Source organism: Danaus plexippus, chromosome 11 (genome assembly GCF_018135715.1).
Source record: "Danaus plexippus chromosome 11, MEX_DaPlex, whole genome shotgun sequence".
In the NCBI taxonomy this organism is placed as follows: Eukaryota; Metazoa; Arthropoda; class Insecta; order Lepidoptera; family Nymphalidae; genus Danaus; species Danaus plexippus.
Genome location: NC_083544.1, coordinates 7,574,147 through 7,592,499, shown reverse-complemented (window position 1 = coordinate 7,592,499; position 18,353 = coordinate 7,574,147). Strand labels below are relative to the sequence as shown.

General features: G+C 32.0%; 2 protein-coding genes across 5 annotated transcripts in view; one reads left to right on the top strand and one right to left on the bottom strand.

Moving 5' to 3' along the window:
- Positions 1-2,448, top strand: part of LOC116765574 (calcyphosin-like protein) — a 38,137-nt gene extending 35,689 nt beyond the window's left edge. For all 3 annotated transcript variants that reach the window (XM_032655087.2, XM_032655088.2, XM_032655089.2), the window contains 5 exons: positions 569-665; positions 804-884; positions 1,562-1,686; positions 2,013-2,097; positions 2,209-2,448. In XM_032655087.2, the coding sequence (XP_032510978.2) occupies positions 569-665; positions 804-884; positions 1,562-1,686; positions 2,013-2,097; positions 2,209-2,310 (490 nt within the window). In that variant the 3' untranslated portion in view covers positions 2,311-2,448. The remainder of the gene's footprint in view (positions 1-568; positions 666-803; positions 885-1,561; positions 1,687-2,012; positions 2,098-2,208) is intronic.
- A 12,285-nt stretch (positions 2,449-14,733) lies between these two features.
- LOC116766066 (axoneme-associated protein mst101(2)-like) lies at positions 14,734-18,016 on the bottom strand. Of its 2 annotated transcripts, XM_032655720.2 has the most exons (3): positions 15,856-18,016; positions 15,416-15,693; positions 15,188-15,297 (listed from the first exon to the last, which is right to left on the bottom strand). In XM_032655720.2, the coding sequence occupies exons 1-3, from the start codon at positions 17,783-17,785 to the stop codon at positions 15,286-15,288; spliced, it is 2,220 nt and encodes a 739-aa protein (XP_032511611.2). In that variant the 5' UTR covers positions 17,786-18,016; the 3' UTR covers positions 15,188-15,285. The 2 variants fall into 2 exon arrangements, with proteins under 2 accessions (XP_032511610.2, XP_032511611.2); XM_032655719.2 differs by having other exon boundaries at positions 14,734-15,693.
- Between the last annotated feature and the right edge of the window lie 337 nt (positions 18,017-18,353).

Here is an 18,353-nt window from a genome sequence, read left to right as displayed (position 1 = left end):
GCCGTCTTTTTGCTGCTAAATTTGAATTATTTTTACTTTTGTTTTTGTTAATATTATTTTCTGAATTTTTGTTCATATAAAAAAATTCAATATTATTATATAAGGACTTGAATATTTTCTTCAATTTATTTACTGTTTTTTTTTATTACTAACATAAATTCTGCATTCAGTTGCTTTGAATCAATAAGTGATAATTGATAAACAAATTCTTGTTTAAAACCGCTGAGTTTTTGTACCCAGTTTAGCTGCACTTAATTAGGTCAAGATGTGCTTGAAGCTGTTGTTCGTACTCTATGCATTCTTTAACATGTGAAACGATTTGTACAAGACACACTTGACAAGACCTATTTAAGCTTTGAATGTAGCTAATACAATTTATAGCAATCTCTTTGAAGAATAATTTTAAAAAACGAAATTAATGGCCAGTGACAAAATGGCTGCCATTTAATCAAATTTAAAAAAAATATGATCTACTTGGACAAATAAGATTATTATTCCTTTTTGTTACATGATATAAGTTACATAATTTTTGTATTATATTTATGCAAATATATATTTTTTTATTCAGAATCTTCAGAAGAATGGATGATGATGGCAGCAAGCAGCTAAATATGGAAGAATTCCTGAATGGTATCAAGGAAGCGGGTTTGGAGCTCAATAGAGAGGTGGGTGGATTGAAAATTATCTATTATTTCTATAAAAATTATGACTTCTTATGAGTATTTCAGCATATTATAGATCAATACTATTATATATTAGTACTAATGTATTTTTTTTATAAGGTCATACGCTTTTTATTTCAGGAGGCTGACAATTTGTTTAAGAAGTTTGATAAAGACAACAGCGGCTCTATCAGCCTTGATGAATTCCTTGTTCAGATTCGGGTATGTTATTATTACATGAACATGGCTTATAATTACCTCATTATATATTTAGTACCATATAAAACTTCATCTATATAAGCTGTCTTTTTTTATTATTCTGTTATGGAAGTCCATTAAAATTAAGTTGTAGACAAATAATTCATTTATGTTTGGAAATGATTATTTCATAATCCTCATCCATAATACATATTTAACTTTCCTTTAGATATAGGAATTTATTGTTTTGAGATCTATATTGAGATTTGCTTTCCCACTATCAATAATATTTGATATTCCTTAAATATTTTTTATTCTGTTTTTAATTTCTATATTGGAAATTAGTAATCTAACTCTAAAGGTGTTTCTTTTGAATAATTCGATCACAGTGAAAAGTTCACAAATATATCTATAGTACCTGTCAAGTTTGGTCATGCATTGGATGCCAGGTTTAATTATTTTTTAATAAATTTTTCTTTGCCTCCATCACGACATTGGGATCGTAATTTATTACTTGCTGAAAAATAATCTGCAAAATATAAATATCTACATTAGTATCACAGATCAAAAAATATTATGAAAATCTACATATTTTATGTCATATGATAAAATATTTTAAAGGTTTTGTTTACATTTTTTATCTACATAAGTTGGACATTTTTATTCTTACAGCAAGTTAATATGAATATGTAATTATGTAGCCTCCGATGTCTGATGGTCGTCGAGCCATAGTGGAGCAGGCATTCCGGAAGTTGGATCGCTCTGGTGATGGACTTATCACCGTTGATGATGTAAAAGGGGTCTATTCTGTTACTTCAAACCCCAGGTAATATTTACCAATGCTTTATAAAGGATTTTGTTTTTGTTCAGTAAGGACCTTTTGTTATGGTTAATGGAATTATATGTATTTTCAAGATTATTGATTGTTGGTACATATTGGTGATATGGATATTTTTAATTTAATGCCCATAAAAATATTTTGGCTTAAAGCTATGACGCCGGACACTTTCTTTGCTTTAAATTTTTAACAGGGCTAAGTTAGTGACTTGAAGACAAAATAATAGAATTGAATTTATTATAAATATATATCATTTACATATCTATGGCAATATTATAAATGATTTGTACTAATAATTTATATCTGGATACCAGATACATGAGCGGTGAAGAGACGGAGGAACTTATTTTGAACAAATTCCTCGCTAACTTTGAAACAGATGGCATTGTTGATGGAAAGGTAATAAATTATAATAATAAATTTGCTTATCTTTCATACTTTGACTTGTCTTGTATTCTTAATACTTCATGTAAATAATCATTTTATAATATTATTTTTGTTCTCTCACAGATAACTCTGCAAGAGTTCATGGATTACTACAGCGGCATAAGCGTTTCTATTGACAATGACTGCTACTTCGACCTCATGATGCGTCAGGCTTACAAACTGTAAACATATGTATCTCGCTATCTCATATACTCAAGAGATATTAATTTGCACTTTTAATGTTTCACAATTTAATTTGAATATTATATATTAAATTATTAACGCGTGCTATTACATCGTCACAATAAAGATACAATAATAACAGGTTGCTTTTTCATTCATTTCAATCCCTGTTAGCTATACAGCTTGATTTTCATAAAAATAATATAATAAATGTATACTCCGTTATTGTCCTTCGTATAAGTGTAGTAATTTTATTAAAAAAATAGTGCTTAGTACAAAACACGAATGAGAAGTGCAGTGATAAATCCTGTTCCGCGGTGTGTAGTGATCCACACTAATAAATAGGGTTCGTTCCCTCTCTACACTGTTATTTTACTTCTACCCTAAAACATTCGTTTATTTGCTTAGATTATTAATAAAATGTGTTTCCCAACTAACCTAGAGAGACGTTAATTACATAATATTAATTAATGATTGGTCGCCAGCACTGCTAATATTTTATCTCAATGCGTTCCAGATGACTCTCCCAGATCAGAGCAATTTAGTTAGATGGGGTAAAGGTACGGAAAAACTTGCTATATCTGTGGAAGGCAGTTGGAACTGCTAAGCATTGGCTGGTGGGATGTAGGGTACTTCTGGATAGCGGTAAATACTCGCGTCGTTAGGAGAGGGTTTTTGAAATCATAAGTGAAGCGGTTAGTCTTTCGGTAGCCAGAGCGCAATAAGTTATAACCACAAACCGGCAATCAATAGGTTTTGTGAGAGTAGGCACTAGGGCTACAAAATAAAACATCAAGTCTTACTCTATCATTAAAGCGGATTTGGATTGGACGGATGGAATACTATGAGAAGCCATATAAGATCAGATATATTTTTATAATTTTAAAGCGCGTTGTGATAATAGAGCTCACGGTTCCTTGGGAAACCAACATCCCCAAAGACCATGCCACCAAGGTCAACAAGTAGTATGAGCCCACTAACAAACTCCCTAAGAATAGATTCGTTATAAATTTTTACGTGGTTCAAGTAGGAGCGAGAGGTATAACAGCCAAATCTCTCCACAACATACTAAAAGACTTGAGCCTCACAAGAACTAACATCAGTTCATTCTTGGAACGTGCGTCAAAGGCAGTCCTAGTAGGTTCCTTTCAAATTTGGTTAGGTAGAGAGAGGTGCTTGGACGGTGGAGGTGAGCATTTAACGCGCGTTAGGTAGCAGCCCTTAAACCTACACCCGGGTCGCACGTCGTCTTTCGTCGTCGTCGAGGTTTCGTCTCTTAAAGAGAAGCCTTGGTATGTATTCAATGAAACCAAACCTTTTTTTGATGTTATAGCTTCATTATGAATTAATTATGTCTACGATTTTGACACGTCATTTCAAAAATGTTTAGCAATGACAATACTACTCCTTAGTTAGAAACGATAGCCAAAATGTCCTATAATGTGTTATTTAGAGATTTTAAGATATTTTTCCTCTTTAAAAAGGTTGAAAGACTTAAAACAATTATACCTTCCTTACATTTAATAATGTCTATCTTCATATAAGTAATCGAAGTGGGAGTAGCAAAGAGTGCAATTTTAATTAGTTTTCTGACCTCTTTGTTTCGTTTTTCTGCACTATCAATATTCCTTATCCATATATTATTTTTTACGAAAAAAGACTATGAAACCTTAGCTAGAATTGGTAATTTCTTGAACAAGTTCATTTGTATCTTCTAAGTCCTACTTACAAATATTATAGCCTACATTTCGCCTAGCTCACCCTTTGAGTGACGAGTGACGACCATGACTGATTTCTTAAATTTCTTGTTTCACCCGTCATATTATTATTACTATAAATTATAATGTTCAAGAACTTGTAGCTGTAATACCAAGACATTATTGTAAAAACATAATTAAATTAGTTTAGTTCAACCAATATTATATTAAGTGGGTAAGCATCAGGATATTGCTATTTATATTATGCGATTATGTACCTATTACGCTAACTAATTTCAGTCTTATTGAGATTTTAAAGCAAATTTTAGAATTTAACATCAACTACCAATAAATGCTTCTTTCAAATAACTTCACAAATTGTGTAGACTTAACTTTAGAATTTATGGTTATATGTTGATAATTTTATTTCTAGAAAACAATTTTTTCTTTGAATTAGAACTTACGAATATAATGACAGGTGTCATAGATACGTTTTTGTAGAATTGTTATTAAAACTTTACATTCTTTTTTATAAATTTCATATACATGTATATATATACATATATATAATTACTTAAATGCAGCTACGTACTACATTTGAGTCAACAAGGAATAGTGAGTATGAACTAAAAAATAAAAATTTAGTAATCGTAAAATTAAATTCGTGTTCATAGAATTTTGGTTGCTGAAAGAGTTGTGGACGTAAATCTTTGAATTTGATTAATTTAAAGAATTAAAAATTTTCAGCCATTCTAAAACTTACTTTTTTTTTGCAGGATAATAATCCAAAATGTGTCGTACAATACACGCGGTGTTACAAACCGCAATATGCGGGATACAAATGTTAGTGAGGGTTTTTATGACCATCATTCTCATGATAGAAAATTTGATACGAATGATCTTGCAGACTATGTACAATTTTATATCATTTGTGCTGCAAATGCTATCACTTATACCAATATGCATAGTATTCCTGCTGACAGCGAGGTTGAAGTGTTTTATGTGTGGCGGCGGTGGTCCGTGCCCTGTCAATAGAGGAGGAGCTTGCGATTGCATAATGTCTGCAATGGCTATACTAATAATGTTTTTCATATTCCGTGCGACCGGCATCCTAGATAAAATCTTCTACAGCCTCGGTTACTCCAAAGCCAGACCACCGGTAGTGAAGTTCGTTCCAACCCCTGGGGATATTACCGAATGTTCTAGAAACGACACGGATTACACCGATGAGAGCACGACGCTTACCGGTACTGACTCACTGACGGACCTTTATACCACTACGACCACGCCTGTTAGATTTGTTAATAAGTTGACTGACACAACAACTCAAACGAACACTCAAGCCTCAACCATCCATAGATTCGTTGCACAGGAAACCACAAATGAAGATACAACTAAAGAAAACCTAAGGGTATACCGTAGATTCCCTAGTTTTCCACATAATAAAAGGAAATGGACTACTGTACTCTCATTTTATCAATAAAATATAAACTAACCCAACAAAGCTATCAGATTGTGTATTATTTTTCTAATGAAATAGAAGCATGGGTCTGTGAAGTAGCAGTTAGATTTGATTAGCCATTAAAATTAAGTCCCGTTTGCTATATTACACGAATAATTAATTCTATTATGACATACTAGCTTTTGCCCTCGACTTCGTCCGCGTTAATTTCTGAATTAGTAATATATATCTGTTACTCGCGACTTCGTCTTCATTAGATAGTTTTTTTTGGATAGTAGTATGAAAAAACCTGAGCTGTACTTTTATGTACGTATGTTTGAATTGTGCCGAGATGGGATGAGGTCATACTAAGTGTGATTGTCATAGGTTAGGTTAATACATTTTAAGAAGAAGATAGGTTACTGTAGTACATTTTTATAAACGTATTTTTTTGTTTTTCTTTCCTTGGCCAGAACGTAAACATTTTGTGGGTTTGAGAGTCGTGAGCACGCTACATATAATTGCAAATTTACACCTGGAACTTTCAGCGTTTCCCGTAATACCAATTTTATCCAAATATTATTTAAATCTTTTGTAATTTAGGAGTGAAAGCGATCAGATTCCCCGGAAAATATTTTCCCATGGGAATGCGTTGCTTTCCCGCGGTCAAAAGTAACTTATGTCCTTTCTTAAGTTTCAAACTATCTCCTTACCTAATTTCATTTAAATCTGTTCAGTAGTTTAGGCATAAAAGAGATCGGCCCGCCTGAATTTTCCAGTGGGAATGCGTCATATTCCCGGGTAAAAAGTAGCCTATGTCCTTCCTCGGATATCAAAATATGTCCATACCAAATTTCATGCAAATTGGTTCAGTAGTTTAGGCGTGGTTGAGTAACAAACAGACAGACAGAGTTACTTTCGCATTTGTAATATTAGTATGGATGGAGCAAAACTAAGATTATATACAATAGCTAAGTACTCGTATTTTCAATTTTCTCAAATTTATTTTTCTCGATGAAAGTTATATTTCTTGCTAGAGTGAGAAAATGGTTGGATTATTTTATCAAAGAAGGCTACCGCGTTAAGAGTAAGGCGTAACAAATACTGATAAACAAAAGCATGATTAGAATGTAGCATTAGAATGTATATAATGAGAGGGTAAGAGAGGTGAGAAGTTGGGAAACCACATATAAGTAGTTGTCAGACGAGATCAGGACTCTCTTTTCGTTCGTAAAGCGCGTTGGTGTGATAGATAAATCGATGGTCGATTTTTGGAGTGTGTTTAAATCTTTTGTTTGTGTTATATTCAGATTTCATTTCATGATAAGTTTAGATCGAGATAGTTGAAAGTAACTAATTTAAAATTGTTTTTAGTTATGTGTATACGTAATAAATTAATAGTGAATTTGTATCGAATATATTTTTTTTAAATAAGAAAATCTGATCTTGTTTCTAAGAATATAATAACATTAGAAAAATTATTTTATGAATAAGTTAATAACAAAGATTTTTTGTGAAGAATACCACACTATTATATACATATACACATGTGTACCCATATAGCTGGCTCCTGACGTGATCTGTGAATTCAAGAAGAATTAATGTTGTTTTATCTGTTTTAAATAAGACAGCACAACTTTCTTTTCGTATGGCATAATAAATTTCAAGTTGAGATGTCATTTTGGATAAAAAATTGAGAAATTATAAAAAATTAAACATATATAAAATTATTTCAATAAAAATGAGAAAAACGTATATTTTTTCAAAAAAAACATTAACATGAGAACATTTTTATTATATTAAGAATAAGTTGAATATTAAAAAAAAATCATTATGTGTAACATTTTATGCGTACCGGTGTTATGCACGCTTCAAGTGTTATCAAGGACTTTAATGACAATCCTCCTCGCTGCCGAAGATATAATCCGCATGATCATACAGACTTTGCACAATTATGTATCAACCTGTCTCCAATGTATATCTTTACTGCCTATGTGCTGTGCGTATATCTGTATAAAGCATTGCTACCAGACGAATATTTTTAAGTCCGGATGCTACCCTAGGACGGGCTGTTCCGGTTGTGGGTTCACAATAATTTTAGTAACAGTTATTGCTGTTATCTTTATTATCGTCTATACTGACTGGATCCAAGATATAATGAATGCTGTTGGAATTGAATTGCCGTGTAATTTTTATTATAATCTGAAAAAAACTCTAGGTTTTTGGAGAAAAAATTCAATAAATGTGACATGTAATCTAAAGGAAACTTATAATGAGAAGGTGGACGATACTGACGATCTATTAGAAATTTTGAAAAAAGAGTCTTATAATAAGGAAAACGTAAAAAACAGCGTAAACCTCAAGTTACCGCGCAAATTAAAGAAAAGATCATATTCGTATGTTAATGATACTGAAACTAATTATGGAAATAAATCAATAGGTTTGAGCAATTTGGAACAAGAAATTAATTACATCAATGGGTCCTTAGACTCTAATCAAGTTGTCTTTAATGAAACATTAACGAAAAATAAAACATATACTTAAATCCAAATTTTAATAGTTTTAATTACAGCACATCAAGATTAAAGTATAAATGAGGGCTATGATAAAACTTTATTTCCTGTCTAGAATTATTTATAAATAATCGAAAGTACTTTTTTTCCCACAAAATCGCAGCGAGTCATATTTTTGTCGTTACTTCTAAAAACACTTTCCTATTTTCATTGTTCTTCATTTGTACCTTTGCAATCTTATTCCAAACAGACAGCCGTCATTTAACTTCTGCTGCACTGGGATTTTTGTAACCGGTTGGACCGTAAACGTAAGTTTTGTAAACTGAAGAGTTTTCTCTGATCTGACCAAAGTCGCTAAAAACTTCTGTTACTCTTAACTAGCTCTGTCTAAACTGGATGATACATTAACTCATACGACAAAGGAGTAAGCTACACTGATTTCATCTCTTGTCACCACAAATTTACGTCTTGACAAAAACAATCCCTTAGCTTAGCTAATTACGGTTTCTCTATGAGAGATGTTCGCATTACGAAAACAAAGGCACTGAAAACTCTACGTAGTTTTGACGAATATAAAGCTATCGTTATATTTGGCGTAGATGGTATTCCAACAATAGTATAAAAACATGTGAATCCGAGTTATTTCCTGTTATGATACGATTGTACCGCCTCTCATTTATGATTGGCATAATGCGTATATTCTTGACAATGTAGTATCTGTACCTTTTTTTTATCCCGGGGAATGTGTTCTACACATACCTGACCTAGTGAGGACAGGGCCGGGATATGTGGGGATGTTAGTCCACCCTAGGAAGGGAAGGGAAGACGCCCCTTAAGGCCTTGACCCACAAATCCTAACCGTGTGTTCCACTCCGCTTCGCTGAAGCGTCACGGGCTCGTTATTGCGCACCGCTACGCAACGATTGTCTGCGGTCCAGACTCGTTCTTGAGGGACCTACACTTCTCCCCTCCAATGACTGACTGACTGTCTGACTGACTCGATGCGAGTGGACGGAAGATCAATCTTTCCCTTCGCTTCGTTAAGCACCGAGTCATAGGTCATTCCAGCAGCCTTTGCATCCGGTTTCAACGTCCAGGTGACAGTCGCAGTTTTTGACAGTCGTAACCTTGAATTTGGTTCCTCCTTTCTCTGGGCAGCCTCAACTGCCGTATTTGTTTATTCGCCCGCCACGACCCTGCTCCATTCGGTCCGTGTCTTCACATCAGACTTGCTATTGGAGGATATCGGCTACGTTGAATGGACTGGCCGTGCTGCTGCAGTAGATGTAGCCTCTTTTGCGGCCATCGTATTCTTCTTTGTTTTCTTCTTTTCCTTTTTCTGTGTTCTGAGGCCCACTCTCCGACGTGTTAGGGAAAGAAGAAGAACAGGGGAGGAACGACCTCCAAGTTCTCTCTCTGCATCAAAGCATCTGATGCCGTTAGTGCATTTTCGGTCTATCATCTGTCAGCAGCTAATTCAGGTCGCAGTCTGGACTCTAGCAGAATTCAATCTTCGATTCTGGTATCTGTACCTGACACAGGATAACGTTACAGATCCTAATAAATATCGACCGATTTCAATTATCCTAAGATTTTGGAACACCTGGAAAAATATGATTATCTTAGTGACCAACAATACTGTTTTCATAGAAGTCGGTGACTGAAGATTTTCTGGTGCAAGCCACACATTCAGGAGAAGTCAAGACAACAACAGTGAAGCTGTCGCAAGGGTCGCTGGTTATTTTTGGTTAAAAAGTAGACAGTATTGGAGGGATTTTAGTACAGCTCTGATGTCAGCCAAATGAAGAGTAGCCTGGATTAGGTAGTGTTTGAAAGAGAAGCTATGGTAGAGTCTTTTAACATTTCAAGAAGTCTAAAAAGAGGTCAAGCAAATATTAATAAAACTTGTAAGCGTTTGGTTTTGCCGTAACCTAATAAATTGTTATTTGCATTAATTATCCACTAATCTAATGTAATTTGTACTTGCCTAAGAATTATCTAATAACAAAAATGTGTACATTTTGTTTATAATTATCTGTACTCTTGAACTAAATGGGATTCACGGATAATTATGTATGAATCTTAATTTTATTAATTGTTACTTTTTACCTTACATTACAAATTGTACAAAAATCAAAATTATTATAGTTATAGTTCATTAATAATGATGTCTAGAATTCATTAAAACCTCCGAATTTTAACGATTAAAAATAACTGTTTTAGTTTTGACAGCTAAAAAATATTTGGCAGCATCAATAACTTAGATGTTATCGGATTAAGTAAATAATTTTATTTACTTTAAGTTTTGTTGTAAGTCTTTAATGAAAGAAAGGTAATTTTTTGCCGGAAGGCAACAACATACTTATACTTTAGAAAGGAATTTCTCTAAATCAAATGTAGATTTGGTAATAAATTCATATGTAATACGGTAAAATTTTGACATGAATACTGTCATACAATACATTAAATATTGATATCAATGGAAAATATATGAAAGTATATAAATTTTGGCCAACAATTTACCATATATATAAATCATGAAAGTTAAAAAAGTTTTAAAACAAAATAAACAAGTGAAGAATACTAAGCAATTATATGACGAAAATCCAGTAACCCAAGACGTTTCAAAAATATCCAAAAAGTTTCTAATCCATCCTAAAGAAAAGGTATGTGTTTTTAGTCATAAAAATGAAAATAATCAAAATAGTAAAAATGGAGAGGTACAAAACATACTACCACCAAATTCATTTAATAATGCAAATAATAAGCAAACGTCGTCAATACCTGAAAGGCTTAACCTGAAAGGCTTAAGTAAAACAATGTCAGTTGATTTCAATGTAAATAAGAAAAGCAGCAAGTCATTTTTTGGTAGACAAAGAAATATAAGAGAAGATTCTCAAGTCTTTAACATAAATGAAGATGAAAACAATAATTGTCAAGCAATATTTTACAATGATCTATGTGTAAGTGGGAAAAATTTAAGTTTATGGAAAAGAATCAAATATCATTTCAATTCTCTTACATCTGCAAAAGTTGAAAGCAAAGATTGTGTCCTTGCAAAGGGACTAAGCAAAACTGTGCCAAAACATGATGACAAACACGAAATTGAGCTAAAAAATAATTTAATATCCGAGAAGTATTGTGAAATGTGTAATAATATGCCATATTTCCAAAAATATGACACAATGTACGTGAAAGTAAAAAATTCTGGTACTCATCAATATTTACCGAAATGTTATAATTGTGGAGACTTAAATAAAAGAAAGACATCAAACTTGATGCTCTGTCACGGCGATAAAAATTTTAGTAGGTTCAAAGACGCTTCAAGTATAGTATGTGGCCCCGCACGTATGAAATTGCCGGTTTTAAATTTTCCAAACAATGACATAAATGACCAGAAAATATCTTGCAAAGCTATTTTAAAATTAAAGATTGTTGATATATTGGAACAAATATTACTTAAGTTGGAAGAACAAGATAGACCATGTGGTAAACCAAAACATAAAGTGAGACAAAACAACACTGAATGCCAAGGAAGCAAAAAAATAGGAGCAAGGAAATATAACTGCCTCGAAAATAAATCGGATTGCTGTAAGAAGTTAATCTCAAAGAAAAACACCTGGAAGGTTTCTGATAAGATGTACAGAGAAGCTAAAAATACAAAATGTGAAATAAAGTCCAAAAAACATCAAGGATTTTCATTACAAAAGAAGTGTTCTAAAATATTTAGTAAAGTTAATTTTAAACATCCCAACATGATTTCTGAAGGGACAATTACAGTCAGAAATGAAACAAAAAAACCAAGATGTAAGTGTGTTAAAACTCAATATTTTATACCACAAGAAAATTGTAAGCCATGCTTAATTTGTGAAAAATGGGGAGATTCCAACTGCTACTGTAAAAATTCTATTATTAATAAAGAAACAAAATCAGTCGAATGTGGTTTCAACTTAGAAGGAAAACGATCAAACGATTGCCATAACTGTTTTAAAAATAAGGTTCAAGAAAACTTATGTGATGATAAACATAAACAGGAGCTAGTAACTGAATGCAGTAGGAAACCAATAACAAAAATTCCATCGTCAGCTTCGGACAAATGTAATAAACATGAACTGAATGAAAAGAAGAAAGAAAAATCTTGTGGGTCCTATCTAATTATTCCTTATCCCGAAATAAAATTAAGCAAACTGGGGAGATGTGAAGCAGAAACGAAAAAATCTAAAAATTGTATGGAATTTATGAAATGCAACAAACATTGTGAAAATAATAAGATAAAGAAGGATAAAAACCAATGTTACAGCGGCGTTACAAAACTCAATAATAATATTAATAAACTAGAACATAGACAAACTTGCAATTCTAGTACTGGTACTCAAGTTCTAGTAGTAAAACACAACAAAAGTGTGAACAATATGCATGTATCCAAATTATCAAAAAAAAATATGTGCCAGTTAATTAGAAACAAATCATGTAGTTCTTGTACATTCCCATCGCAAAAAAATAAAAATACTTGTACAGTTAAAGAAAAAAAATTATTAAATAAACGGACACAAAAACGTTCCAAAGATTGCAAATGTATTAAGTCGGATACAAATATAAGATGTAAGAGATCGAAGCGTGGTACTGCGTACCATGTTAATCGTTGTTGCAGCCCGGTAAGGACTGGTTTAGATTTTCTTCCATGTAGACGGCAAAGTTTGATATTAAAAAACCACGGCACATGCACAGACAAAGCCCAGGCTGGAGATTGTGCTAGCAGCTGTGAACGTCATCCAAAAGGTTTCTCTATTAAAACATTACCTTTAAGGAATAAACGTAAAAGCACTAGTTGTCAACGAGGTTTTCTAAAATGTCCATCAAAAGATGTTAGTGAGACGTTATTATTAAGAGATCAAAGATATCGCAACAGATCATGTGGAACGATTCATAGAAACCAATTTTGTAAAGCGTGTTTTACGTCTTTCTCATCCAGTAGTTGTCCTTCAAAGTCCATCGAATTACGCCCCCAAATGTGTACTTGTACCAAGAATCTACAGAACGCCGTTTGCCATAAACCTAGAAATGTAAACATAGTAGAAGGAAAGTGCAAACACAAAATACGCAAATATCCACCTTTGCCATGCCATAAGAGAAGAAACATAAACTCCGTTTTAAAGTGCTTTTTCTGCAACGAAAGCCACAGTTGCAAAACTAAACAACTCGAACGATATAATTGCATGAGAAAGAAAGATAGCTTACAATTAGACTGTGACGTTAGCAATTTATACAAATACACTTTAAGACAACGAGAGTGCCCTGGTTCTAGTTGGATGTGTCCCGGACTTTTGCCAAATTGCTTTAATTTTTCCACTTTTTCGCGACAATGCTGTGAAATGATGGCATTTACTTGTATGATTTGTTTTTGGTTTCCCTGGTTGATATCTTTTGAAATTTGTAGGATATGCTTTTGTAAATGTTTTTACGAATAAATCTTTTATGTTTGACCATAATTAATCTAACATATATAATATTAATATGTATAATACTTATATTCCTTATGACTTAATTCGACTTATTAATCATTATACATTATTTTTTAGATAGTTAAAAATATGGTTATCTACCTCGATCAAGTCTATTAGTTTTAGTGAAGTTGTTCGCAATGAGAATGAAGAATTAAAATAATCGGCCTTTTGCTAAATCAATAAAAAAGACAATATCGCTATTACTCTTTTAACTAGCCCTAAGTATGCGTGATAAAAAAAAACTATACTAGACTATAAAAAGGACTATACTAGAGTAATTCCAAGAATTTTTATTTTGGTTTGAGAAATTGGTAGAAATTTAGAATTTTTTTCAAATTTACAATAAATATTTTTTTTCAAATAAGTGTCACTAAGTTTCGCAATTTTTCAAGCTACTAATGAATTTTTTTAACGGTCATTATGACATTCTGAATTAAATGACACGCAGTTCGTATTCGCTGGAAGCGGAAAAAATATATTTAAAAAGCACTTGTTGAATAGTCGGAACGTGGTAACATTGTCAAAATAATCCCACACAGCTATAATGCTATTTACATCGAAAATTATACCTTAAAAGGTTACCCACCAAGAAGTTACACTTATTCCCGGCTCAATTAAACGTATCAAAGGCCTGAAACTTTCAACGTTATTTACTATTCGTAAACTAAGCTGTGCTGGAAGAGTTTATTTATATAAAAAATTATCTCTAGCGATAACGATAATAAGACTATTTTTTATTAGGAAAACATTCTAGAGTTAGACTTGATAATCACTATACAAAATTGCTGGAAATAGGTAGTTTTTGAATTACAATCGCAGAAGCTAGGATTTGTATTAAAAGTTAAAAAACATAAGTTCTAAACATGGTCAAATAATTAATAACTATTCAGATAGTTGCTACTTAGAATGTATCTAACACCCGTAATACAAATAGAATCATCTATATAGAGATTTACATCCGTGTGAAACTTTGACATTCCAGAAAGATATATATGTATATATATTTTATTTTCCCGTTTTAAGTATATATTTTTTAGTATCACTGTCTTTTGGAAAGAAAAACTAAACAAGATATTCTAATTAAAAAATATATATATTATAAAAAGGCAAGGCCGAAGGTTATTCCAGGTATCATGTTTTTAGATTGTATTAGAACTGGCAGATACGTCCAACTACTAGACCTCCATTCCGGGCCGAGGACATCATATATAAACTTTATATACTACCTCAATGCAATATCAGGCAATGTGTTTACGTATTATAAAACAAAATTCCAGAAGATTAACCTTTTTATTTTATTAGACGAACACTTCAACCAACCTAATGGGTACAGAAGAAACAACACAAAAATGCACGACACATCTCAAAAGTTATAATACATGGCGTCCACATCAAGATCGCCAGAAGATAAATGACTATGTGAATGAAGTTGTTCATGAATGATACGAAGCTGAGGCACTGTGGATATAAATCTGGGCAAACGTGATAAAACCACAGACAGGGCGTTTTTCTCATGGTTGTTAGTAACATATGCCGACAGCTGTAAAGTGCCTCTTCCTGCCTTTTCAGCATTCTCCGTTTTCTTATTCTACTTCTTCGTTCATACAGAGCTTTCTCTTCAGCAGATCTTCCTCTTGAAAATATTGCATTATAAATGTCGGAATCTTCTATTTGATCTGCTAAAACATTCATTGTACTAGATTCCTGTAATTTCCTTGCAATACATGTAGTTTTATTATTCCAAGTTCTTACGAACCAATAAAAAATTCTTTCTATCGACGATGCTGGATCTTTACTTTTTTCTCTAACATACACGTAACTCCCTACTGGATCACCTAATAACCAAAAAGGGATTTTTATTACTGTAATTGCGGTTCCTATGGTAATATTAAGAACTCCGGAAATCATATTTGTTATATAATTCCAGCGAAATGCATTTTTTTTAGAAACTGCCTTTTGTTCTGCTTCTATTCTCTTGTTCTCTTTTAAAGCTTTCCTTTCTTGTTTATCGTATAGCTTTTTCTTCTTTTTAAGTTTCTTTTCACAGAGCTCTTGTTGTTTTTCTACACAATCTGTCATTTTTTCTGAACAAGTCCTATCGTCTCTCTTTTGTCTCTTAAAAAAACCTTTTTTTCTTCTTCTTCGTTTTCGAATTTTTTTTTTCTTTTTCTTTCCGTAACATTCACAATAACATTTACATATATTAGATTGTTCCTCTCCTAAGTATGGCACTGCAAAATAAATATCACACATGATAATCAAAATTTAGAAACCTAAATATATTGTAATATTAACGATGTTTTGTATTAAATCACTTTCAAAATTCAATGATTTTAAATTGATAAGTTAATTTAAAATGCATCAATTAATAAGTTTCAAGAATTTTTATTCACCTTTTATCTCATTTTCCGTGTCATGAGTCTGTTTCCAATGTCTTTTCCCAAGTCCATGAGGGATATCAAATGTCACTGTTTTTTGGTCTGATCTTATGGGTTTTTTATCTTCGATAATATTTGAATCATTACGGGAACGCTTTACAAGCCGCCTCTGTCTTCTTCTCGCTCGTTTGCTCCAAGTCTCAGATTTACTAAATACTCTTGAACAATAATATGATAACGCACATTTCTTCTTTTTATCTTTACAGCTGCTTTTATCGCACTCGAAAACACTTGCTCTTAGTTTTTTTCCGATACATCTGCAGTTTACATCAACATTATCATCTTTGGCTGTTTTGCAGATACCAGCAGAGCATACTTCATTTGCTGACGGTTTTCTAATAATATCTAAAATTTCTTTAGAATTAATTATATTCATATGCTTTGAATCCAACATCACCTGAAACAAGGGCTTATTTGCAGTTGCTGCTGTTGTTACCGGCACCTCTCTTTTATGATTTATCTTATTTTTTCCTTTAATTTTCAAATTACACGTAGAATCTTTGCATTCTAAGATCTCTTTATGCTCCACACACTTGCAATTGAAACTAGTATCTTTTTTTTTTAAAGCTTTTTCACAAATTCCTTTTCTGCAAGTTTCCTCCCCGTGGGATTGTAATCGATTTAATCTCGAAGGACACATGCAAGACAATTTCTTTTCTGACCTCCCTAATTTTCTTAATTTATCATTAATTTCTTGTGAATTCATAACCTGCATATCTGACGAGTCAACTTTCATTTCAAAAAATGGTTCCCCAGTTTGATCTTTTGCGTTTGAGACAGTTTGAAAAGCACGGCCGTTATCACTTTTACATTTACAAGTAATCCTAAACATTTTATCTATGAAACTTGTTTTAGGTTTTACTGCTTTTAAATCGTTATTCCTTAAAGAAGCACCTTGATCACCCTGTCCAATATTTAAATCTTCCTTTAGCATCTTTATGAGGCTATTTTTTGCGTTTCCCTTGACAGTTTTTACTTTTGCAATAAGTTTTGAATATTTTGTTTCATCATTATTGTCACTATTGGTTTTCAATTCTGACTCCTCTACTTTTATGTCCTTTTTCTTTTTGTCCTTCTCTTTTGTCTTAATATTTTTTTTATTATTTACTTCCTTCTTTTTTTTGCTTTTATCATTATCTTCTCCAATTTCACTTTCGTCTTCTCTCTTCTTTTTTACCTTTTTCCTTCTTTCCTTGCTCTTTGCTTTCTTATTGTTCTTATTTTTCTTTTCTGAAATTTCAAATTTATTCCTATCCTGTAATCCCTGTAAATGTTCCAAAGTCTCACGACACGGGCCGCCTCTGCAAACGTCTCCAGTGGCAAAACGATCTATAACAAATTTTTTTCCAGGTTTCTTTGTGAATTTAAATTCGATGTTAGGTTCATTTGGAACGTAGGGACCAGTTGTAAAATTTTCATTTGGATATTGATCTTTTTTATATTTATTTTTCTTATGTCTACGATATAAGCTGAGAAGAGATATTTTAGCTGGTTTAGATTTTACATTGTTGTATGTTGGATTGATATTTTCTTGATAAACATTGGTCTTATAATTTTCGATATCAAAATAAGGATCTATCTGATCTCGTTGCTTAATTTTATAAATAGCCTTCGGCTTTTGTAATTCATTATCCCAAATATGCGTAGTATCAGTATCCCCATACAAATTTGTTATAGATTGCCAATTTCGGTCGTGTTTAAAAATATCCTTCTTTTTATCCTTTTTTCTACATTTGCAAGAATGTAATTTAGTATTTTTGTTTCCTTCTACTTCTGTATTAGACATTGCAAATGCAGTTTCATATTGTGGAGGGGCAGTAACAACGTCTTTGACCGCTATTTGCGGTTTTTGACTTCTTTTCTCATTCGTTTTTCGAGTCATCATTCAATGACGTATTACACAAATTTCAACCATTTTTATATACCATACTTAATCCTTTCGAACTACTAGTATTTTTATACTAGTAAAAGTTGTTAAAGACTATGAAGTTTTCATTATTTTCGTTGATGGAATTTAACAAAAATTTATAATTTTGAAATTATCTCCAAATTAAGTTATGCCCAAAAAATATAAACACATCCTAAATTTATGAAAAACGTCTAAATGACGTACCTAACAAGAAACAAAACAAATAAGTATTTATACACTATTCAGTTACAAAAAAAAAAAACAAAAAAAAATGCTCTAGTCTGAAATAACTTTGTTATCTAAACTCTATCCATTTTGTATCTACACCATTATTGAATAGTCAAAATAGATAAACCATGACATAAAATAAACAAAAATATGTAAAAAAATTCGTTATTAAACTGTATTCTGAATAAGTTCACATATTAACGATATACACTTATTCAAAATTTTATTTTTTATAGAGCTAAAAAAAATAATTTATATTATTTACTGCTACATTACTTCAAAATAAAATAAGTTACTAAACAATCGCTGCATCATT